The sequence below is a fragment of the Monopterus albus genome, unplaced genomic scaffold (assembly GCF_001952655.1).
Source record: "Monopterus albus unplaced genomic scaffold, M_albus_1.0 scaffold12.1, whole genome shotgun sequence".
Lineage (NCBI taxonomy): Eukaryota > Metazoa > Chordata > Actinopteri > Synbranchiformes > Synbranchidae > Monopterus > Monopterus albus.
Window position 1 is genome coordinate 2,591,665 of NW_018127892.1, and position 24,936 is coordinate 2,616,600.

The 24,936-nt window shown below is 40.1% G+C and overlaps 1 protein-coding gene and 1 long non-coding RNA gene across 2 annotated transcripts in view; one reads left to right on the plus strand and one right to left on the minus strand.

Moving 5' to 3' along the window:
- galnt9 (polypeptide N-acetylgalactosaminyltransferase 9) overlaps window positions 1-24,936 on the plus strand; it is a 95,683-nt gene that overhangs the window by 15,613 nt on the left and 55,134 nt on the right. The window contains exons 3-4 of the mRNA XM_020590512.1: window positions 15,400-15,566; window positions 22,205-22,379. Of these exons, the coding sequence (XP_020446168.1) occupies window positions 15,400-15,566; window positions 22,205-22,379 (342 nt within the window). The remainder of the gene's footprint in view (window positions 1-15,399; window positions 15,567-22,204; window positions 22,380-24,936) is intronic.
- On the minus strand, window positions 1,391-3,761 carry LOC109954874 (uncharacterized). Its single transcript, XR_002274196.1, has 3 exons — window positions 3,688-3,761; window positions 3,238-3,319; window positions 1,391-1,577 (listed from the first exon to the last, which is right to left on the minus strand). It is a non-coding gene; the product is annotated as an uncharacterized LOC109954874 (long non-coding RNA).

Below are 24,936 nucleotides of genomic sequence, written 5' to 3' on the forward strand. Positions count from 1 at the left end.
GTTTGCTGAAGTGACTGTGTGTGGTATAATGTTTCTGACACTAGGTTCATGGGCTGTGATTTTGCATGCTTGTCTTCTTACACCTAAAGTAGGATTCCTCATTCTTCTTGGTCTGGGTGTCTCTGATCTGTCTCTGTCCATTGATCAATCATCAGTTTATGATTTAGAGAATATTTCTTGTAAGTAATCACATAGTCTCCAGTCTCAAACTATATTTGTTGTATCAAACAAGGTAAATCTTCAGTCCAGGACCACTATCAAAGAGGTTCACTGAATGATAAAGACTTTTTTTGAAGCTCACTGGAAATCAATAAGGCGCAAAGTGCAAAAATAGTTTGCTTTTGATTCTTTATATCATTGAAGTGACGAGATGAAGATCAAAAAACTGCTCTCAGCAGTTCAGAAAAAGAAAATGGATTTGTTACAGCCAGTACAAATTGTAACTGCCAGCATTGTTGTGGCACTATATCAGGACTTTTAGGGTGCTTTCACACCTGACCTCCTTGGCTCAGTTCAAATAAACTCTAGTGTGCTTTTTCTGGATGACTCAGTTTGCTTGTGAAAGCTGATGGGGACTCAACTATACAAAGACCACCTGAAAAGGTGGGTCCTCTTCTAAGTCAGCTCTGGTGCAATGCTTTAGTAATGCGAAATCCAGAGAACTCAGGGGATTTTGACATGACTTAAGTATGAATTTTAAAGCTGAATATTTACTAAGAAATAACTAATTATAAGTAATATCAGTTGAGGCTGCAACTGAACATCATTTTACAGCATGAATAATGTTTGCCAGGGACAATCAGGCTGAAAAACAGTATTACAGGAGTATAACTGTGTGGTTGCTTTTGTATGTTTCAGTCACTTTTTAATGTGGAATTACAAAAATACAAACCATAGGACAAAAGCACAACACACCTCTGAACCTTTTTTACTTTATAACATATCACAGAAACATCCATGGTTAAACATATTATAGCATATCTCTTACCCTGGTTGCTCATAGGATTCCTCCCTTGACAGTTCATGACCAGCGAACTGATTTATGTTCTAGAGCAGGTTCTAGGTGTTAAAGCTCTTGGATTGTTCATAGAAAGCCAGTGTGAACACAAACTGCAACAGAACTTAAAGGCAAGAATCTATCTTTTTTCCCCTTGGTTAAGATCAAGTAAACTCAGCTACAGATGTGAAAGTGTCTGTTGAGCCTCATACCACATGTAAGAACAGATTTATTTGTATGAGTGATTAAGAGAATTTGTGGCATTCACCAGTTTGCACAGTATGCTGTTACTGGTTGCTCAGCAGCTAAAAGGCCAAAGTCTTTATGTTTTGTTCGTACACAGAGGTGAGTGAGCAAGAAGAACAAGGCGGACCCAGGTAGCTGACTTCGCTGCAAGCTGTGATTTATTACAATACAGTGTGGTGATATATACAAACAAAGAATCTGTGGTTACTGAAAGACGAGGAGTAGCCGGGTGTCGACCAGGAGGTGAGGAAGAGGAGATGGATGGTTAGGATGTGGTAGGCCGAGCTGCGTGGTGGGATCACTCCTGGGCTGGTAGGTGGTTGAGAGGTAGCTACTGAAAGGGCATAGAGAGGCGTTGGTTATGGCAGAAACAACCGGTGACTGTGCATTGACCTGCCTGGGAGGGAAGAGTAGAGCCACAGTGCAGAGGAACAGTCCGAGTAGAAAAAAACACAGGAGCTGGTTAAAGGCGTTGATAAACAGATAATCCAGGGCAGTAACGTAAGGCAGAGCACAAAAAAGACGAGGAGAATATCTAGTGAGTACGAAGAGTGTAGCATAGGGACAAGAACAAACTGGCAAGTGAATGAGATGTTAACCGGGTATAAGTAACAAACAAACAATCTAAAAAGGTGCAGCTGGTGATAAAGGAGTGAGGAACAGGTGACCGTGATCAATAATCAGGGGCAAAGAGACAGAGTAAGAAATAAGCAAGCGCAGCCGGGCAAACCTGACAGTTTTATTCTTTCAGAGGATGGAAATTTTCACTTTTGATTAAGTTTTTAAACAAACACATCCATAGTTTCTTTTAGTTACTCTTATAAAGGACTTTGATTGTTATCTGTGTTAAAGATAAGTTTGCTATCTCTGGCCACAATCAATAAAAAGTCTTTGTTAAGAAACTTAGATACAATCTTACCATTCTGACCCAATCTTGATGAAGTCTCGCTTGTGCAATGGCAAATGGTTCCCCTTCCTGGGTTCAGACTCAAGTTTATAGACACTATAGTCTTACATCTGCAACTGCAGCCATACTCAAGGTAAATGTATTATTCATTAGCTAGTTTTCTGATTGGCTGTGGGTGAAAATACAAGCTTCACCTGCAGCCAATTGAAGTAGGTGGTCATGAATAATGCAGATTTGATGTAAATAGCTTCTAACAGCCTCCTAACAGATGAGGGGGAATCTGTGTTGTTAGGAAGAAGGATTTAAAGAAATCTAATGAACCTTTGGTGAATAAAATGTAATATAGACTCAGTGTTTATAAAATTAGTCAAAATGAACCATACGTAATGCCAGCCCTTTAGAGCTCTACGGTGTGAAAGTCATTTTTGTGAATGAAACTTGCTCATAAACAAACGATGTTGTAGAGCACGGCAATTTCAGGGCACTGGTTATGCTAATGACGGCATTCATCAGCCTGAAACAAACAATTTATGACAGATTTACTCACTTAAGAGAGTTTGCTGAATCCAAATCGGACATGAGCAGACCTCACAGAAAACAGTAAGAGAGGTTTAAGACAAGAATATGAAAGTGTTCTTGCATTAGGCTGAAGTTCTACCTGCTGTGCTGCAACTCTCTGCCTCATACATTATGAATGACACATACTTCTGATTTCTAATTCAGATTCTGTAATTATGTCCTGCCACCAAAAAGGGATGGAAGCATTGCAGAAGTGAAGTAAGGAACCAAGTGCCTCCTGTCTAACTGGCTTTTAAATGATCAGGAGTCATTGAACAACGAGGACTTTGATGACTACAGGGAAGCAAAGGCCACTGCCATGACTGAATGGCTCGCACATTTTCAAGCCTCTGATGTTTCGAACTTTCCTGCCCACAGTAAAACCAATTCATAATAATTACTGAATACCCACAATTGTCTCCCCCACAAAAACCTATAATCTTCATTCATTGCCTGCTAGCCTGTGTTTTTCTTTTCTGCCCTTCGCTTCTGCAAGTGACATGCTTAACTGAGATACCAAGGGACTTACTTTAAGTAGACTCTATATTATGGTGACTAAGCCTGCCATTCACTGTCCTTGGGAGGCTTAGGTACAATAACAGCTCATTGGGCTGTGAAGAAAAAACAATAAAGGCAGACAAGCTGGAAAGATTACTGATGCCCACAAAACAAGAAAATAGATTTTAAATATAATCTGTTTCCCTCTTAAAGAAAAAAATACATACAATAAATACATCAAACCTGTTTTTCACCCCTGAATTCCTCTTCTGCAAGAGGATACATATTCGATTACTTCTAATCTCACGTCTATCTTTATTGTCACTTTGCAGAAGGTTTGATTTATATTTTGTTAAAACAGTTGTTTAATCCAAAACTATATTGAAGACAATTCTTTGCTTCCCCAAACACCGACTGTCCCTTGTTTGTCTGCCTGCGGGAAGGTGATAACCAGCAAGTGAGGCTGAAGAAACGGGCTTACCTCATCTCTTAAGAGTTTGATACTGCAGAATGGAATCATACTCTGCAGTGCTGGAGCTGGTGCTAGAGGTTATCTTCTGGCTGGGGGGACAGGGGAAATGACAAGGCAAATGATTATCTTTCCAAGAGGAGCGGTTGCAGATTGGAAAGTTGCTTTGCTTTTGCCTCCAATGCGCGGGTTGCGGGAGGTTAATGTGAAATTTCATAGCAAATAAGAGCAACCAGAGTGGGAACCATGAGTGGGAGCCGTTGGGGCTGCAGGCTGGTGGAGGAGGAGAAAGGGGGAGGTGTGATAGGAATAGATCTTAATCTGGCCCCCTGTTCCTGTCAAAGCTTGTTCCGGGTCAAATTATGAGCACTGGCCAGTGCGCTCAGTCCCATTACAAACAGATGAGTCGATCGCTCATTCTCTTATGGCTTTACAAGGTTTCCCCGCTACTGCAGACAGGTATAAATTTAAAGTTGAGTGATGCCCTAAATTGGATCCAGTAACTAGGGCAATGGAACTACAATATCACTTTACAATCTCGACACTGAAATCCTGCCTCAAACCACATCTCAACTAGAAGCAATGGAGCTGCTTTGCCCCCTCTGACATTTTCAAGATATTACTCTGGCAATATTCATTAAACACAGCGTCTCCTCCAGCCATATAACTGAACAGGTGTGAAATATACATTACTTTGTTTTGCACATCTCCATGTTGTGACTCTGTCTTGGCATAGGACTGCTGCAGTGCAAAAAAGCCCCCCTCAAACTCATCGCCAGATTTGTCATTGTATTTATAGTCCTGGCAAGGTTGATTGAGAGAGGCAACAGAGAAAGCTGTGAGAGGGAACAAAGGAGTTGCTGAGGGAGAGCGTAAATGCACAGGGAAGGACTGTAATGATACAGTGGAAGGGTTACCAATCTAAACCCTTGTGCGTCTACTCTTAAGAATAGAAAGCAAGAGCAGGGCTTAAAGTGTAGATAGATGTACGGTGTGTTCCATCACAAACATTCTCTGTGGTTTAGTTTGCCTTTTATTAGCTCTGCTGTCAAATGCATGTGGGCTGTGATAATGGAAGTGATGGATAACAGCGCATGACCTTAAGCTTTCCCAGCCTGGCTCAGCAAGCACTAGCCTACTTGGTCATCGACAACATGAGGCAGATTCCTGTGCATGAATAAAAGGCAATATATAGTTACTGTGATATGTAAGAAACTACCTAAATGAAGTTGAGTGATTTTGATTTGATTTGATTTATTCTTTCAAGCATGTAAAAACAGTGCTTCTCAGTAAGTTACCTGTATTATATTCCTTCAACATTCAAATCAAGAGTTTTGTAAATACCTCAGGCTGAACTCTGCACAGCTGCTGTAAGGTCTAGAGAGAATGTTCTAGCTTGCTGATATAAACAAAAAAATTAAAATAAAAACTACAGTTGGGAGACTTGGATCACTAAAGGTGACTGAAAATTAGGGCTAAATGATTCATAGTTTTAATATCGACATCATCATCCTTAGGAAAGTATAAATATGTTGACATTAACAGCGGGTCATATGAAATCTAAAAGGGGTCACTTATAGAGAGAATCGCAACCTCAAGTGAATTCTAATATTATTCCATATCTGTTTGATGTGTAAAAAGTTCACTGTACTGATTTAAAAGGTGGTGATGTGTTTACACCTTATATGCACTGTTATCAAGTGGCCAAAAAACTGTTATTGCAGGTTTAAATCAACAGCTGTTGTAAATAATATAGCTAGCACCATTAATTAGCCTAACATTTAGTTAGCAAAACAACAAAAAAGAAATCTTGGGTGTTGAAAAGAGAAACACCAACAGAGTGGCAAGTGCTTTTTTTCTACATTAACAATTGATGAAGGGTAATCACTTCTAAGGATATGTTTGGAATTTTTCAAGTCGAACTTAAAACAGTACCAGAGTGCCCATATGTGCGTGAGAATAGGTTTTAGTCACTATCACTTTTCCTACTCACCACACTGACCATGAAGCTTTTCACCCAGAATGCGACTATGCTGGGAGAAAAGACATAGCCCTGGCTCTGTGCAAAAAATCATTGCAAAGCTGTTCCATTAAGCTAATTTGAGGCAGTATCTTTTGAACCCTATTTAGGACAAATGTTTTTCTTTTGTTTACCAGGATAATAGTTCTTTGCTGCGGCATTAATTTCAGAGAAGCAGCTAGCAGTTAGCTTGGAAGTGGTTGAGAATAGCTGCGGAGTTGCTGTCCCTGTTACATTTTTAAATACTTCATCTCAATTGAGACCTCTAAGATTTAGGGCTGTTAAGCAACCTGTTCGGTCAGTCTGAAACTGACATTAGCCACGCAGCAGAGCAGACGTTTTAAGAGATAGGGTGACTGAATAAGTAGGGTATAAAATAATAAATTGTAAGATAGTACAGTGGTGCACAGCCATTAAACCCCCATTCTTCCCCTGTTTTAATGAAGCAAACTGACAGTATTGTTTGATAAAATCAACATAGTGTAAATACAGGATTATGGCAGCGGTTGTGTGATATATCAGATTTAAGTTATCTTCTTAACTGTAGCATACTTTACTGTATACTGTTTATTATTTTTAGTAATTTATGGTGATGTGTTAACCATGTTTACTAAATCTTTGACTAGATATTTGAAACCCAACGCATCAGATTATAATTTTTTTATCTGGCACTGTACCTGTATGATAAGGATTATGGTCAGACAATTCAGAAGCCTACTATAGTGGTTGGCCTCCACAAACACTATATTACGCTTTGTGACACCTGGTGGCAGAAAGGACAACTGTAGGATGGATTTAATGAGCCTGGTACAGGTATAAAAACGTTGCGTATGACATAACTGACAAAACGCTACTGTCAGGGCACCGCATAATTCAAACATAACAAAGTGAAAAACCGAATGCCTACATCTAGGTGTGATCGCATCAGTATCAAAATAGTGACTTGCCAACAAATAAATACAACACTACTTCTTGAAATGTTATACTTTGCAACTGTGTATGTAACAAATGCAGGTTTGTAGTTTGATTTATACAAAATAATCACAATTGATTTTCATCAGTAACACTCATCAGATACTTTCTGATTGTCCTCAAAGCAGTCAGCCACTGTTAGTGTGATTATTTCTTTACGTTTTATAATTTTTATAGAGATAAAAAAACTTTGTATGAGCAAGTAAATGTCTCTCTGAAACTAAACCATCAAGATCAGTGTCCACAATCTGTTTTGTCATAATCCCACTTCTGCCATTTCCAATCCAGACTCCAGGTGATTCTGGACTTTCCCTCTGTTTCATGCCTGCCCACCTGCCTGTCATTATTTATTTGTCCAGACGTGACCACAGCTCCACAGTACAGTATATACAGTAGATTATGCCCATTTCTTCACTGACAGTTCATCTTATGTGCTCCCTGTAGCCTAAACTAAGTCATTTATGCTCTCAGGTTCCTACAGTGCTGTTTCTAGTGTTCCTCATGTTCCTTGTTATTTTCTTGTGTTTGGACTCTGCTTGCCTGTTGAACTCAGCCTCTGGCCAACTCCCCTGGATTTATTGCTTGGTTCAGACTGTTTCATGACTCTAATTCCCACTCTTCTGGTTTTCCCGGCTCTCTTTTTGGGTTGGACTTTGTTAAAATGCACCTGCCAGCTTGTCTGTCCTTGTGTCAGCATTCTTTCTTTTGCTGTTTCACTATGAGAAACCGGACACTTATTTACTTTTTCACTTATGTTTGGAGGGATTTACCAATAACAGATTATTTGTGTTTAAAGTTAAAAAGTATACACGCTTGGGATTAATTTACAGTGGGAGCTGGTGTTTTACTCTGTCTCTACTTATGATGCATGATAGAGGCTAAATGTGCAAAGTCAAAAGTGCTAGGTAAAGTCCTAGGAGAAAACTAGCAATAGTGATTTTAGAAATCCCTATACTGGCATAGTGATGTGCAAAGCATTTTTAAAAAAATATAATTTCACAAGAAAATAAGAAACCATCTGTTGTGTCATCCTACATAATTGCTAGTTCTCTCTTGCCAGTTCTCATTGTCAAAAGGTGAGAACCTGCTAATACATGCCTACCACACATACAGACACACATGTTGTGTTTCTGTTATGGTTTAGTCCCCCTCACCAGGAGGGTGAGGGAGAACTGGGGTTGGACTCAAGATGGCTGACCCAGGTGCTAGTACAAAAAAGGAGGTTTAATGGAATAAAAACAACAAAGTGACAACATAACAGGGTCCATAATATATACAACCAGGGAAGGGCAGTGATGACTAAGGAGACCAGGACGAACAGGTAAACACACAAACTAACGGCAGGAACTAGAATAGCAGAGGATGAGAAGGGACAGGTGAACAAAAAGAACCAACGTACACAATGTAATCCACAGCACAGGGACTGTCAGTGTGGAAGACAAAAGGACATATTGCTACCCGCATAATAGCGTGATAAGGTCAAGCCAAAAACGCACAGGAACTGTCAGTGTAGCATCTTAAGCACGTCTAAAAATGCGGGTCAAACATAACATTTATCTTACTTTGGGTAAGTATTATCCGTTATATGTCGCAATGCTCCGGCCCAGGCGGAGCGTCTGCCCGAGGTATAAATAAGGAGGAAAACTAATCAGCGGGATGCACCCCAGCTGTGTGCACCGACAAACGAGTCGCCAATTACCGAGTGCAACACAGATCCCAGACAGCCAAAACAACAACAACAACAACAACAACCCAGAGCAAAAAAGAGCAGGGAGAGAGGAGGGAGACCCCGGAAGGCGGGACAAGGCCCAAAACAAGAAACAAACCCCTCAGTCACCCCAAAACGAACACAAAAGTACCAAGTCCATGCGAAATTAAAACGTCCAGAAACATCAAAGGCACCAAACCCTGTCCACAAGTCCTAAAGGAAAATGAGGCCACAAAAGGTGACCGATTAGCATCAGGCAGCCATCAGGCAGAAGCGAAGAAGGGCCGTTCAGGAGGACGACCCCGGCGCCAGACTTGAGAGCGTAGCAGCCGGTCAGGAGGGCGACCTCGGCGCCGGGCTTGAGAGCGTAGCCGCCGGGCTGGAGGGTGACTTCGGTGCAGGGCCAGACTGACAATTAACAACAGACTTTTGATTTGTGTTAAGCCCAGTCTTATAAAAGGCATGGGCAAGGTGCCACCTGTGGCTTGGTCTGAACTGTCTTATCTACATTTTTTATTGTGCTTGGTGTGTTGAGAACAAAATCACTAAAGTCAAACTTATTATTGTAGCTACTTGAGATCCACGCTAATCTCAATAATTAAATTATGGTCAGGTGTTAGAGCCGTGAAGATCTGACCACCGTTACTGGAAATGCTGCATAATGTAATGACAGCGCAAATTATATAAGATTATTGGCAGAACTGACCCTCCCCAGCAAATAAAAGAAATGTCAGGATCTCTGGCGTATAGAATGCAATGTTAACACTATAAATTAAAACAATACAGTTTGGACTGATGAATGAAGTCACAGTTATGGAAGACAGTGAAAAACAAGGGTAACATTAAACTACAGCCATAGCATGTAAAGTAGGCTTCACACTGTTCGTGATGGGATAAATACTATAAAACAATCCCGTGGACATTTCCATCACACAGTTATCACAGGTCACGAATACGTGTCAACCATCGGCCACGTCTCCCTCCACCCCTGGACCACTAACAGGCCACTTGGCAGGATAGTGACCGAGCTTCACGTTATTTAGGGCGATGTATTTTTATTTGTAGTTTTTGGAAAGGTAAGTAAGTGTTAAGCAAACACTGCCTCATATGTTAGTATGCATGACCACATTCTGTTATGGTTTAGTCCCCCTCACCAGGAGGGTGAGGAAGAACTGGGGTTGGACTCAAGATGGCTGACCCAGGTGCTAGTACAAAAAAGGAGGTTTAATGGAATAAAAACAACAAAGTGACAACATAACAGGGTCCATAATATATACACCCAGGGAAGGGCAGTGATGACTAAGGAGACCAGGACGGTAAACACACAAACTAACGACAGGAACTAGGATAGCAGAGGATGAGAAGGGACAGGTGAACAAAAAGAACCAACGTACACAATGTAATCCACAGCACAGGGACTGTCAGTGTGGAAGACAAAAGGACATATTGCTACCCGCATAATTAGCATGATAAGGTCAAGCCAAAATGCACAGGAACTGTCAGCGTAGCATCTTAAGCACGTTTAAAAATGCGGGTCAACCATAACATTTATCTTACTTTGGGTAAGTATTGTCCGTTATATGTCGCAATGATCTGGCCCAGGCGGAGCGTCGGCCCGAGGCATAAATAAGGAGGAAAACTAATCAGCGGGATGCACCCCAGCTGTGTGCACCAACAAACGAGTCGCCAATTACCGAGTGCAACACAGCTGAGGTGCAGAATCCCGCAGATCAAGAAAATAGAGGAGAGAAAGATGGAGGAGAGGCAGCGGCCGCCAAGCGGCCCTGACAGTTTCCATCACATCAGGGGGACATTACACTGAATTACGTTCATTTCCTGGAGACTTACCCTGGTCTTAACCATTGCCGAACCCTAACCATTATCCTAACCTTAAATTATTTTGGGGACTTGTTTTTTGTCCCAGTATTAACACTGAGTTCCCACAATGTGAGTGTGTTTACAGATTTACATCCTCACAACAGGAGTGATACCAGGCCACACATAAACATGCACACACACAAACCACTGGCTGTAGAGTATGAGGAGGGTTTTGATGGGTGGAAAGAGCAGGATGTAACTTTAGAACCACGCTGGGATCCATCTGCTGTGTAGCCATCCCCCTGCAGCCTGATCCAGTGGATGCTGCTGACTCAAGCTGACATCCCAGTTCACCGGGGTACCAGGGTGCCAAGTGCCAGTATAGTTCAGATGGTGCACAGCAAGGGTGGAAGAGCAGCTAATGCGCTGTCTTTGAACTAAACATATTCAAGGCATCGTCACACCACAATTTGGTACCAAGTTTTATATTTAAAAATCTGACTACATAGTGATAAAGGATAAAAACCAGTAATGTCATTACCAGTGTTACATTTAGGTAAAGTTAAGGTTTTAATTTTATATGCTTCAATATGCAGAAATAATCCAGTTTAGCATCAAACTGTACATATGGTCGTTGCTTTCTGTGGGCAGATTCTGTGCAAGATTACAACTTCAACTGGGCATTTAGGAGACGTTTGCTGTGTTTTATTAGCTGGAATTAAGAATGCTCTTTTCTGTAACAACTCTAATTTATGATTCCGCATGATGAGTCAGTACACTTTTAAATAATAGACTTGCCAAAAGCAGAGAAAATCTCAGCCTTACCCGCCGCCTCTATCACATCTAACCATCTGTGATAGTATGCGAGACTGATACATTCTGACAAATCAATATATAGTCTCATAATTAGCCCTAGCGTGAATAGTATTTCACCTGGCAAATGCAGTATGGCAGTTTAGTCCACAAAACTCCACTCCGCCTTGATGTTTAGCATAATAGCTTCAAGAGCTTAATTTGATTTACTGAAGCTAAATGGGACTCATAGATTTGTTTACTCTATAGCTGAGTTATGTCAATTTGAAACTGTAATACAGAACAATGTTGTAAGTGTTTTATTACAATTGAAATCTCTTGTAAATAATTCAACCACAACACTTTTTACAGCCACCTCATTAACCCCACATAATGTCTCAGAACTGCTGAATAAGGTATGTGAAAACAGGGGGAAACAAAGGCAGAAGCAAGTAAAATATATTTATCAGCTGTTGTGTTTGGAGACTAATTGCAACAGTCTGGAAAGATTCTCAAGATGTTGGCTGGTAGTGTGTGTTTGTGTGTTCACAGTTGCCACAGGAATCATCTACCGTAAGTGATTCTGGCCAGTCACCACTTATTTCTGATTTCAAAGCCGTAGTACATCTCTGAGAAAATATTGCACTTTACTGGAAATGACAGGGAAGTTCGACAGAGATGAAGGCAAGGATTATCAATTTTGGAGAGTAACAGGACTGCTCCTGAGGGTGCGAATGGCAAGGATTATCAATGGTGGAGCGTAACAGGACTGCTCCTGAGGGTGCGAACACACAGATCAAGTGAATGTACTATATATTCATTTACATGGCATAGTGTATAGTTTGTTTCATTAAATGGGTCAGTGTCAGTGGCCACATGAAGTAGGATTCCAATCACAGATACAAAAGAGGTTACCATGGCGTCTGTGCATGAGAGCAAGAGAAGGAAGCAGAGAGACCAAGACAGATGGTGAGAGAGAGGAAGTAAGGGGGCTGAGTAGGAGAAGGAGGACACTGAACACATTTATAGCACTCATGTGTCTGGGGATGAGATTCAGTAGGATTTTTTTTTTCAAATCTGAATCAGTTCTGAATCTGCGTATTAAATCCAAATCCTTTTGAATCCCTTATTGAATCAAATAGTTTGTTAGTTTAAAAAAAGTTCAAGGTCATCACAGCAACAAAACAACTTGAAACTCAATCTGTGTAATACAAGATTTAACTTACAATTTAGAATATAGCTCCTTCTAAGCAATGTTAATAACAACACAGGTTATTTAATTGTGACTAATTACATCATTAAGAGCAATTACTGGACTAGTATTACACTGACACTAATAAAAACTATGTTAATGCACTTTCAAACCTAAATGATGGACTTTCTGCTAAGCTGAAAAATTGCAGGGACTTTACTACATATGTTATCACTGCTCTGTGACATTCACTAAGTCTGTCCTCATTTACTGCAGCTACATGGGTACAAACAGCATTCATAGCCATCATTCTGTGAATATCACTTGACGTTCACAGAATGCTAATATTTTACATGCACAGTGAGCAGAGTTACCTGAAGGCAAACTTGTTGCACTGCTACAGATCACAGAAGGAGAAAAGCAGGGTTATGACTTGGAATGATAAAAACTGGACAGAAACTGAAACAAAGTACCACTACTGATATAACTAACAATGACTAATAATCCATATTCATAGAGTTCTGCTATTATCTAGGTTTCTGATTGTCCGTGCCAGTATAGGTAGCCTATGTGTTTGACTTCCAGCAACACTCCATTATTTCTATACTGGTTTTAGTTCTGGAGCAACTGAAGATGAACCCACTTTGGCTTTTGGCTATCAGGCCTCTTTTCAGCTTGTGTATGTCAGTCTTGTTTGTAGCCACACAAGTGGCTTGACTTATGAAATACGGCCAAAGCAGTATCACCAGACTCAGGTCTAATTTGTTTTTAGTGCTAAGTAGCAAATATTGGCATGCTAGCACATTTCTACAATGGTAAACATTATACCTGCCAACATTAGCACTGTAAGCATGCTTTAGCATTTAGCCCAAAGCAGTAAGGTGGCCTACAGCCTCACAGTGCTGCTAACATGGCTGTAGATGCTTGGTAATGGATGGCTATATGCTGTAATTATAGATGAGAAATGGAAGTAGTCCAGTGTAGCACAGGCTATACTTGTGCAAACACATTACAGAAACTTTAACCTGTAACTCATAAGTGGAATGCTAAAGACAATGAATAAAGAAGAGCAAAACAAGATGGTTATATACACTCATACAACACACATAGCACAGTTTTTATATGTATATTTTTTATTAGTGCCGATGTAATGCAAAATGAAACAGCTCTGCCTGTAAAATTCATATACAGCTAATATACTTTTCCAGATGTTTTAGGACACAAAAACCACCTCACTTTGGGCAACAGAGACTGGGCTTATCTTCCTGTTTTGGTTAAATATTGAAAATGGCAATGGCATCTATTGACTTCAATAAAAACACAAGAGGACATCATGAGTACGCTTAGCTTCTTTAAAACAGCAAATGTAGTGCATGAGGTTTTATGGTCATTAAACTGAGTAAAAATACATTCTTCTCCCAACTCTGGAGAAATGCTCAACATATAGGTTCAGTATTGTAACTATACTACAGCAGAAGTCAAAGTGCCGCACAGAACATCCAGGTCTGGGGCTTTAGCATCACCATCAAATGAAATTAGGCTTTCAAATGAAATCTAGAAATGTGCTAGGTTTTGGTACACTGAGGAAAAAGCTATTCTGGATCCACACTTTTGATTTTGGAGAGAAATAGAAGCTTGTGAACACCATGGGAACATACTGGGAACGTGACACTGAACACTGAATGTTTGAAAGGGAAAAAAGCATTTTAAACTCCAAACTATGGAAGAAAACTATGTGTTAGAGTTCTCAATACATGAAAACTCAGCTCTCAAAAACAGCAACAAATAAATGTAATGAAATGGGTGAAATACTGCTTAAGATAAGCAAAATGATCTGCCAACAGAACAGGAAATAAAGTAAAAATGTCTAGTTTCAACACCTCCCAGATATCTTAAAACTAGTGCACCTAACTAAAGACAAGTATGTTTATCAGATACAAAGCAGGTTTGTACTTGTCAGTGTTGATCAAACAGCTTTATAATTCTAATTATCATTTCAAGTATTAAGTTACTCAGAAGCAGTATTAAAATCTCAGTAACAAGTCATAATATCTTATCAAGATAATTAAGCTTGAAACAAGTGAAATGGTCTAAAATAAAAACTGCCTGGTAAGAAGAAATATATTGTTAGACAAAAATAAGCATCTGTTTCACTTTTTGCAGTGAGAGAGTTTTGACTTTTCGAGCAGGTGTAACTACTCATATTAATTACGTGTGCATCCTCTTTACTGCAGGTGCACCGGTTCTAGGACTCTGCCATTGCACGTGCTCACCTAAATGGAGTGGAGTCATCATTAATGTTATTAGTTACACCTGTGATTTTCCTGCTATGACAAGTCAAAAATGTTTGTTGTCAGAAAGGTTTTTGCTGTTGTTGCTGCAATGGTTTGAGGGTTGCTTGAGGTACGGTAGCTCCAGGAATCCCTGAGGATGTAAAAGAGAAGCATGAGTGAGTTCTTAAGGGCCCAAAGGGCTTTCCTAAAGTGTTTCTATAAATAACTTTGATGGATCTTTTAGGAAGCTTCAGGATGTACAAGGAAAATTCTGAATATCTTAATATTTTGATATACACACATTTTATTTTTACACATTCTATTGCACACAGTCTGCTATAAAGTTTGTGTCATGAAGACACTGAATATTTTTTTAAATATTTTAATGAATGGATAATTCCTTAAAGCTGTTGGCAGCTTTAAATCTTCCTAATGCAGAACACACAATTTCTTACATTTGTTGTGCCTCACATAGAGTATTAGGGATCGTTATACAATAGCATTTTGCAACAGAGTGTCTGTTGGGTTTTAAAAAATAGTTTTTGCTGGGAGTTGGATGAGAAAATTGGTATTACTCTGATGTATAGTAAATATGAAGCTAAAGCCAGCAGCTGGTTAGAGCACTGTAAAGTCTAGAAATAGCTGGCTGATGGGTTTTCAGCAATCCTCTTCCCTTTGGATAGAGCCAGCCCAGCTGATTCCCCCAGTTTTGAGCTATTCTAAGTAAAGTTAACAACCTCCTGGTTGTAGATTTATATTTTACACACTCAAGCTACTGCAGTGGTATCAATTTTCATCATCTAACTTGAGGCAAGAAAATGCATACAGTACAGTACACTATTTGGCTGTGTTGACTATTTGCTCATATAAGTGTGTTTTTGTCACTGAATTATATGTGGTCTACAAGGGCCACATGGTTTGGCTAAGAATGTTCCATTTATCTTAACAGGTGTAAGCAGTTGACATACCCAGCAGACCTTCCTCAGATCTCTGTGGTCTTCATCTTTGTGAACGAGGCACTGTCAGTGATCCTGCGGTCGGTCCACAGTGTGGTCAACCACACACCAGCACATCTGCTTAAAGAGATCATACTGGTGGATGACAACAGTGACAGTGGTAAGGCCTTTTACAGATTTAAAAAAAGGTAAACATAAAATGGGGCTAATTGACGGTATTTACCGCGATCTTCCCTCTCACTGTGGAGGACTGAACCTTTTTACTATCACCCTCTATCAGCTTTTAAAGCAGAAACCTGTCTAAGTTGCACTTTATCACTGCCTAAGGCAGTAGATTTGCTTATTCATTTGAGTCACCCTGTTCATCATGTTTTGTCTTCCCCGGTGGAATGTGAACTCATGCATCATACAAAAATGCTACACTAAGGATTTAGTGTAATGTTTATACTCCTGCCAGAGTAGTGTTCTTGCACTATTGTTTCTGTGCATGTTTTGGTGTGTGTGTGCACGCACACGCCTGAGTGTGTTTGGTTTTGTGAGTAACAGCTGAAGGGGTAGAGATCCCCTGGGGGTGGAATCTTAAACACCAGGTTTTAAAATAGCTTAAAAAAGGGGAAAGAGGAGGGAAGGGATTTGTCATGTCCTTTCCTAATCTGCTGCACACTACTGTCTCCATGGCGATGTGGGTAAATGCTTCAGTTGTCTCCGCACCATGACGCCCACAGCGGCTGATGGTGCTTGACGCTGTATCCCAAAATCTTTCCTGTTTGGGAGATGTAGGGACAGTGAAGTAGATTCCAGACGACACTTTGCCCTCCTTCACTTGACACAGCAGGCCTGCCTCCCTCAGGCCGGCAGAGGAAAAGGTTGCATAAATAACATACTGAAAGAAAGCTGAGCAGAAGTCACCACTGGCACATCTTTGTTCCCCACTGAGGTTCAAACTGCCTACCGTTTAAAAGGGGAGCTGTTAAAAACCAGTGAAAGACAAATATGGAAGGTTACCCCCTCCTCTCATTACATCATTATGTCAGTCTGTCCTGTTCATTTGGACTCTTAAGTAAGGTTGTCCCAAGATAGGATTGGCCTTCAAAAACTATCTTCACTATAAATGTTGCAGTATTCAATAATTTTTTTTTCTATCAGTATTTTATTTATTCTCTATTCAATAAAATGTTGCTAGGGCGTAAGACATTGATGGTACACAAAATGTCTTAAACTGTTACTGGGTAGTCCATGTTTTTACATTAACAAAAGGTCATGATTGTGTCAGTACTGCTAGTGGTGGCAGGATATCCACTTTAACTGGTCTAGTAGCTTACGGAGAACCTGGCCATCAGTCAGCACGACCGCCAAACAGAAATTTAAACCTGCTGAAGGGGTACTAAAAACTGTGTTCCACTGCAAGTGTGACTGGTTTCATTTAAAAGATCCAGCTCCTACAATAATATATTTAAAATCAGTTAAAGCCAGACAATCCCTCACCCTCTGGTGGAGATCAAAATGGAGGCATAAAAGGACAATGAGCATTTAAATTTGCCAGGTTTGTTGAAACCCAACAAAATGAATATTAATGTCACTCAGTGTCGTCCAGATGTGTAAATAAGGACGTTACACCAAATCAACTTAAGGCAATTTAAAACATATTTACAGTTTGTTACACTGCAGCCAAGTGGCTAATGAATGCAGGTTTAATGCTCTATATAAACTGAAATCTTGCAGTTAAATTATGTAATTTCTGACAACCACCTACTGTAACTACCTTCATTAACAAATGACTTGTCTAATTTGCTGGTATTTACTGTAAATCTGAAGTTTGCCTTTCCACCGATTAAACCATGAGCATTCACCCAATTTTCCACAATATTACACCAGGCATGAAAACCCATCAGAATTTTCTCCATCCAGAAAATATGACAAATTGAAACTGATGTACAAACTGTGTCCTAAACAAACATTAAGTCATGTTACAGCTTCTCTTAGTAACCTGTGCTGAGAAGCATCACAGGTGATAATTTGTACAGATGGGTGAGCTGTTTCTTGCAAGATGTTCTGAAGTCAATGAACTGCTCGACCATTTCTGAATGGCTCCGTCTGTCCTCTCTCATGTAAACAAGGCTTAGTAAAATGAGGGAAGGCACTCACTCCTGGCATAATGCATCATGCACAGGAAGCATGTTTGTCTCGTCTTGTTGCTGTGACCCATTTCCTTTCCTCAACAGCAGCTGACATTAATGGCTGAGAGGTTTATTCATAGCACAGGTTCCAACAGTTGGCACTAAATTCACATTCTCATTGATGAGCTATAGTTGTCTAACAACTCCATCTTACTGTTGTTCACCACGTTAGCAGTAAGAAAAGGCTTAATGAGCCCTATGTGATTCAATTCCAGCAAATACTATCACCAAACTGATAACTTAATGTTTCAGAAAATGAAAACGGGATATAAACTGAGGACCAGCAGAGTACAGCTTGTAGTAATTTCAAGTGGAGCTGAATTACTTTAAATATTACATATATTAACGCTTTTGAATACAGGATTTGCTCATTAACTAAGTTTAGGAAATTTGTCTGACACACTGTGATGCTTAGAAAATAATTATTTAAAGAAGACAGTTTGTTTGCTGTACAATTTGGCTCAGTTTTGTTGAAGTTCTTTGACTTTGTTCCAACAGAATCCTCTTTAAATGAAAGACTGACTCTTCAGTTGCAAAAAAAAAAAAAAAAAAAAAGCTGAGCCGAGGCCTTCAAGTTGACACATCACATATCAAACAGGAAAATGTCACATGCAGAATTCTTCCACCAGTTGCAGTCATAAAACATAGAGTATGGCATGTTTGCATGTACTGAGCAGATAATACTCACCTAATATTGGAATTAATATGTTGAAAGCAATGAAGAGTGGCCATGAAAAGACAGAGCAGAGAAAAATAATTAAAATCTGCCCAGACAGTGTACAGTACTGTATGTTTTAATGGTTATTTTCATAATTGGCCAGTAATTCAGAGATCAAACTTGTGTTTCCAGAGAAGCATTTTAAACAGAATGGACTTAATAAAGTTAAGGGTGACAGTGGGTCAAGAAAATGTGAACCGGTTCACCATCGTGCTGTTTCTAGTAAATGTACAGTACATGAATAAGCTTCAGACTGCGTTGATTACTTCTGCAATGCACAGGTTTACTGCCAGACATTACAGTGAAGAGCTTATACTGTCGCACAGCATCTGGATGTCATCATTTTACTATCATTTTACTTTTGGCTACACTTTTGTTTTGATATTTAATGAACTTCACAGTACTTGTGTTGAGTCGGTTTACCCAGTTACCTCACTTGTCTGCTTGTGATTAATCAAAGCGATCATCTTCAGACCTGTATAAGTGTCTGAAAGGAGTCTATAAATCCACTCTTACAGGAGGTGGCCTGTTTTTATAGCAGAAATCTTTATTCTCTGAAGGTGATCATTGCAGTGACACAATAAAATGCAAAAAAGAGTGATTTGTAGATTTTCTTGAAAATCCTGTGGGTGAACTTTTTTTTTGTTTTGTTTTGTTTTGTTTTTTTGTTAGTGAGTACATACAACAGGAGGTAAAGTGTGAAAAGACATTTCAGTCTTTGCAGCACATTCAAAAGTTTTACCACAGTTTAAGTAATTAAAAGCATGTTTGATATCTGTCCATAACACGGCACCTTCCATAACCTTCAGTGAAGAATTCAAACTGCTCCTTGCTCGTTTAAAATTCATAGTATGATGGATGGTTATTTATCCTCTATGTTGTGCTGCCAGCCCTTTAAAATGTATTCCCTGCTCCATAACTCTACTCCCATGGATGCAATCCAATGTTTTATTTGCTGGGATCAAAGGGAGGCTCATAACTTTTCGCCTTCCCAGCAAAGCCCAGTAATTATAACACTCTAATAGCTTTTATCATATTGTAGCTGCAGGGTAGGCTGATGATGATGGAGTCCCATTGCACAGGTTAGAAACCTTCAACAGTACAAACTGCAAAAGTCTTTGGTCCATCAAAGACAGACGGTGCAGACTGATCCAAATGGGAGTTGAGTAAAGATGTGCCACATTATTCATGTTTTGCGTACTAAATGCTAACATCATGCTCATTTGGACCCACCACTCTGAGATGCTTTATATCAAAGGATAATGAAGACATGAAAGAGCCAAGGCCAAACTGTGAGTCCAGCTTTCCCTGGATAGGAGCCATTTTTTAATTTCAAACTTTGTGTTTTATTGTACTGTATTGTACTTTGTGTTGTATTGTTTTTCTTTTGATTTGTAACTTCTTGTGGGTGCAAAAGGTCACAACATGATGATTCTGTATCGCCTCCTTCTGTGAGATGATGTATGCTCTAAAATCAACACTTATAAGATTAAAGTAGAAGATGTACTTAGATGCCTTAGTTAATTAAACTTGACTAAAGGTATAACCAAAAATATTCATTTACAAATTCCTGCATTTGGTGTCAAATGCCTGTTTATATCAAAGGTCATCGCTTGCAAATTCACCCACTCTGCAGCAGTCGCCGCTTTATGTCAAGACCTTCAGTTACAAAAAGGCTCCTGACAATCTTTCCACACACTTTCTCCTCAGTCACACAGGGGATTAGACTTCCTTTTTTTAAACTTTCACTGGCTGATTTATGTTCAAAGTCAGAAGCTAGGGGTGGATGCTGTTCAGATCCAGTGTGCCACAAACATCCTTATTAATCTCTCCCTCACAAAGTGGAACGCTCGGCAGTAGCCCAGAGGAGAAGCTCAAACAGCCATCCATCCTTCAATGACACACAGACAGCAATTTGTGCAAAAGGCTTTTTACCTGGCAAACTTTGTTTCCAGTGATGAGAGCCAGCCTCATCTGTGACAGCAGAGGAGAGCTGTTAAAATCTAGCCGGAGCAAAGATGTTGGCAACGGACTGCATTAGATGGTGACACCATACAGCAACATGTATCGTAACCTTGAACAGTGTCTCGTATAAATTATTCATAACTGATCTTTCTTGGTTTATATTTTGATTTAAGACAGTTTATGAATGTTTAAACGGGTCCGAGCTGCCAAAGATCAAAACTTTTATCTACAAAGCAATTGATCTTTCCTGGACAAAGTCATGTTTTATAATAGAACACACAGCAACTGTGTTAAAAAAAAACTGATTTTCCACCAGGTTTTGAGGCAAACGTTGACTCCCAGTGTGTTAAATCCCAGAAGATACATGCAGTGAGATTGGGGCATTGATGTGAGATGAACATGAGCTGACAATTTTATTGTAGATGCTGTACAAATGGTGGCAAAGTTAAATTAGGCTTAATTTCAGGGACTGTATTTAAAAGATGTACCAATCCACATTGAATTCAGTCATTTCTGAAGAGCTTTTTTGTTTGTTTTTTTTTTTTAAGCTCAAATTTGGCCATTGGCATATTGGTACGCTTCACTCTGCCTGCTAAATGAGCCAAGAGGTGGCGCATGAGTAGAGCTCACTAGACAGATAGTGGCCAGCCACATATGGCTGTACAGTTATCATAGAACAGGAAATTGGCTATAGAAAACTAAACAGTTTTTTGTACAAGGCTGTAAACATGTTTATTTCCAATGTAAAGTTGCGCATTTTAACATGGGAGTCTGAGGGTTGACTTCCTATTGGAGCCATCCTCAAGTGTCCATTCGAGGAACTGCAGGTTTTGGCACTTCTGCACTGGCTTCATTTCTCAGCCTTGGGGGATGCCACTTTGTTAATTCCCAGAATTCTGCAGTTCCAGGTTCAAAACCAGATGCAGGGAATGGAGGTGTGAAGCCTTGACTAGGTTCTACCAAACAGGATTCACTATTGGTAACATGCCCTCACTAAGCGGTGGAAGTATAACAGTTTCGGTGGGTTTAATTGGGTGAAAATAGAAGAGGTGTAGTTCAGGCCAGGTCCCACTCCCAAATTTCAGATAATCTCCATGAAAATGCGACTCACAGTATCTCAAATTATCCTACATGTCATGTATACTTACTGAATTGTTAATGTTACCCACTGGTAAGCCTACATTCAAGAATCACTGGGATTTTTTCAGGTGAACTCTGATGCTTCACCATGTGGTAGTACTGTGTGCAGTTAGCTTTTGATACGCTGTTAATGGTTAGTAAATGCATCCAAACCATTAGCTGGATGCATGTCAAATAGAACGTGTTGTTTTCATACATAAGGTGGTTGGAGCTGTTGCCTCACAGCAAGAGAATTTTCTGGGTTTGAGCCCAGACTAACCCTGGGGCCATTCTGTGTGGAGTTTGCATGTTCTCCTTGTGCCTGCATGGGTTCTCTCTGGGTACTCCGGCTTCCTCCCACAGTCCAAAGACATGCAGCTTAGTTTGATTGGCCCCTAGGAGAGAGTGTGGGTGTGTGTGGTTATATGTCTACATGTCAGCCCTGTGCTAGATGAGGGTGTACCCCCCTCCCAGTGGATAATGGATGGATGGATGTTTTCCATTTCTAGAAGTGCTAAATGCAAAATATGTGATGCAGCCTTGGAGCTGTTTAAAGGCACCTCTGACAGGGCTGTGCAGAAGAAAAAGTAATCTATAGTAACTAGTTGCTTTCACTGTTAATTAGTAAAGTATTGTAATTACTATTTAAATGAGTAATTTATTACACTTTTGTGCAGCTTTCTGACTAAAAGTCTAAAAATAAAGCACATCAAAACGAACACTTATTTCATTGCAGTAGCTATCTGGTTAATGTTCTCACACAGCCGTTTGTAAGTCAATTAAAAGGTGATTCTCTCTAATATTCTCTCCCTCTTTTAGTGGAGCTGAAATTCAATTTGGACCAGTATGTGAACAAACGCTACCCAGGCCTGGTAAAGATTGTGAGGAACAGCAAGCGGGAGGGTCTGATCCGAGCCAGAATACATGGCTGGAATGCGGCCACGGCTCCTGTTGTCGGCTTCTTTGATGCCCACGTCGAGTTCAACACTGGCTGGTAAGGAAAGGTCATGTTTAACACGAGGTCTAAGCTGTTACTCTCTCCTTTCTCACCTTTTCCTTTGTGCTTGCTTTTTATGTTTTCAGCACACAGAGATGTCATGCAAAATCATTATAGTTGAGATATGCAGTTTAGTCTGCCCTAAGCATTTTGACACACTGCCAGGCTAATTCTAAATGAGACAGCACTTTTCAGGGATACAACCCTTATTATTAGTAAAGGTTTATTGTTAACAGCCTTCTGTCCTGAATCTCCTTTTAAATTACACCAAATGGGTTTTGTTTAGAGCTGAATAAAACAACATGACCAGCACATCAGTACGTCACATCAGTACATGACCAACACACATACTTATGATGAGAGAGCCAAACACTGTGAGAGGCAAGGGTGAGTGTAATTAAAGAGGGAGCTCAAATGTTGAGCATTTCAACATTGTTTTACTTGAGGGGTGTGGGCCATTGTGTGATATGAAATTACTTCTGGGGGTCTCAGTCCAATGTCTGCCTGATGTTGAAGTTTACAAGCAAACAAGTTACTCAAGTAGATGTAATTGGCACCTAATTTGAGCCTGGCATGTTGTCAGTGTTGAAGATGAAGTGTAGCTTTGCTCTCTGCACCTGCCTGGAGGGCAGGAGTGGGACAAGGGGAGATGAAGGAAGAAGATGAGACAGAGGAGAAAAGCGGAGAGACACATTTCACTTATTAAGAATAGTTTATTATGTCCTTGGATGCAGTTTGTAAAGACACATTTCCATAAACTTGTTCAGAAAGGAGACACTCTTTAGTTATAGTAACTCCTGTCTTTGCTCATAATAATCTGATTCAGATATTTCCTCCAGTATCCACTTTTTCAGTAAGTATTCTAGCTTTTTATAGCCAAGCTGCTGTGGTTGTGCCTGATCTCATAGGTTAGGCAGGGTCAAGCCTGGTCAGTGCTCGGACAGGGGACCACCTGAGAATACCTGATGCTGTTGCTACACCCAGCCACTAAGGATGCACAAGCCTGTGCACACTTCATGCCTGTCCTAAGCCTGAATATAATGGGAGGGTTGTGCAAGGAATAAAAAACCAGTGCCAAATCACATACTGTATGCAGATTGCTGTGATTTGCTGTGACGACCCCCACTGAAAGCAGCAGACAGATGAACAACAGCTTGTCGTTGCCTGTGCACCATGAACAGGAACTGCTAGTAGTCAAAAAGAGACAGTACTGTTGATAGGCTATCTTATTCAAAATTCAAACTATTAAGATGAATCCTCTGTCATCTTCACTAGATTTGCTGTGCGGTTGTGGAGAGATCCTGACCAGTGTTCCACCAAGATTAATTTTATCTCTTGTTCCAAACTGATGAGCTGAAGTTAAGGACCATCTCAAACATTGCTAACATGAAAATGAGCTCTTGTGACAAGGTGTAGTGGTATTACTGTGCCCGGGACCAAACAGTTAGGCAGAGGACACAGCTTTTAAAGTAAAAAAAAAAAAGGGGGCTTTTTATTCTCCCAAAAATAAGGAAAAAATACAAATAGCATCAATGTCAAATAAACTGAGCCCTAAAAAAGGTTAACAAAAGATAGGGAAACTCAAAATACAGCAAACTGAACTGCACAGAGCCTCAAACAAAAACCAACTGACCTAACAAATGACACACACACACACACACACACACACACACACACACACACACACACACACACACACACACACACACACACCCCCCCCATATTGGGCTGCTGCTTCAGTCCAATCCATCCATGGACCAGGAACATGGTAACTCAAAAAGAAAATTTACACACATTAAACATGCTAAATTAACCAAATGTGCATGCTTCATTGAGTGTATATGTCAAATAAAATACCTAACATCTACCTACAACTTAAATCTACACACATGAACAAAAAAAGCATAAGACCATTACCTAGCTAATGCCACTGCTGCTGGTGGTTTAGGCCCTCACATGGTGAAGGCCAGGACTGAGGCCCACACACACACACACACCCCAGGACTCTTGCTGGGACAGCGAGAGAGATGCTGTAATCCTGCTTAGAACAAGACAAAAACAAACATACTACCATGGTTTAGTCAGCCATCACACACGGTGACCTTGTGACCCTTATAGATAATTAGATGTACCTTGATTATTAACTTTTGGCAGAGGTTTTTTTTTTGTTTTGTTTTGTTTTGTTTTTTTTAGCATGAATGAGGTCTTCAGGCCTGAAGACGGTGCAAGGCAGAGAAAGTTGTATCAGCTAGGTGCATTACTGATGATAATTGATTTACCCATCTGGTCTTACACTAATAGACCCCCACATGCCCCCACATAACCCATGCACCTCCGTCTTGGTTTCTTCCTCGTCAGTTCTCGTCATACTCATAGTATCTTGTCATTGTGAAACATGGCACATACAGTGATAAGTGAGATGGACGATTCCTGTAGAATTTGTGGTGAGTCTCCCTCAATGACCTTGTGCAAAATATGTCTACATACTGAGCTAGAGACGATGCTCTTGGCTCTCGGCTGCAGCAGCTGATTCATTGGAATGGCATTCCCTCGG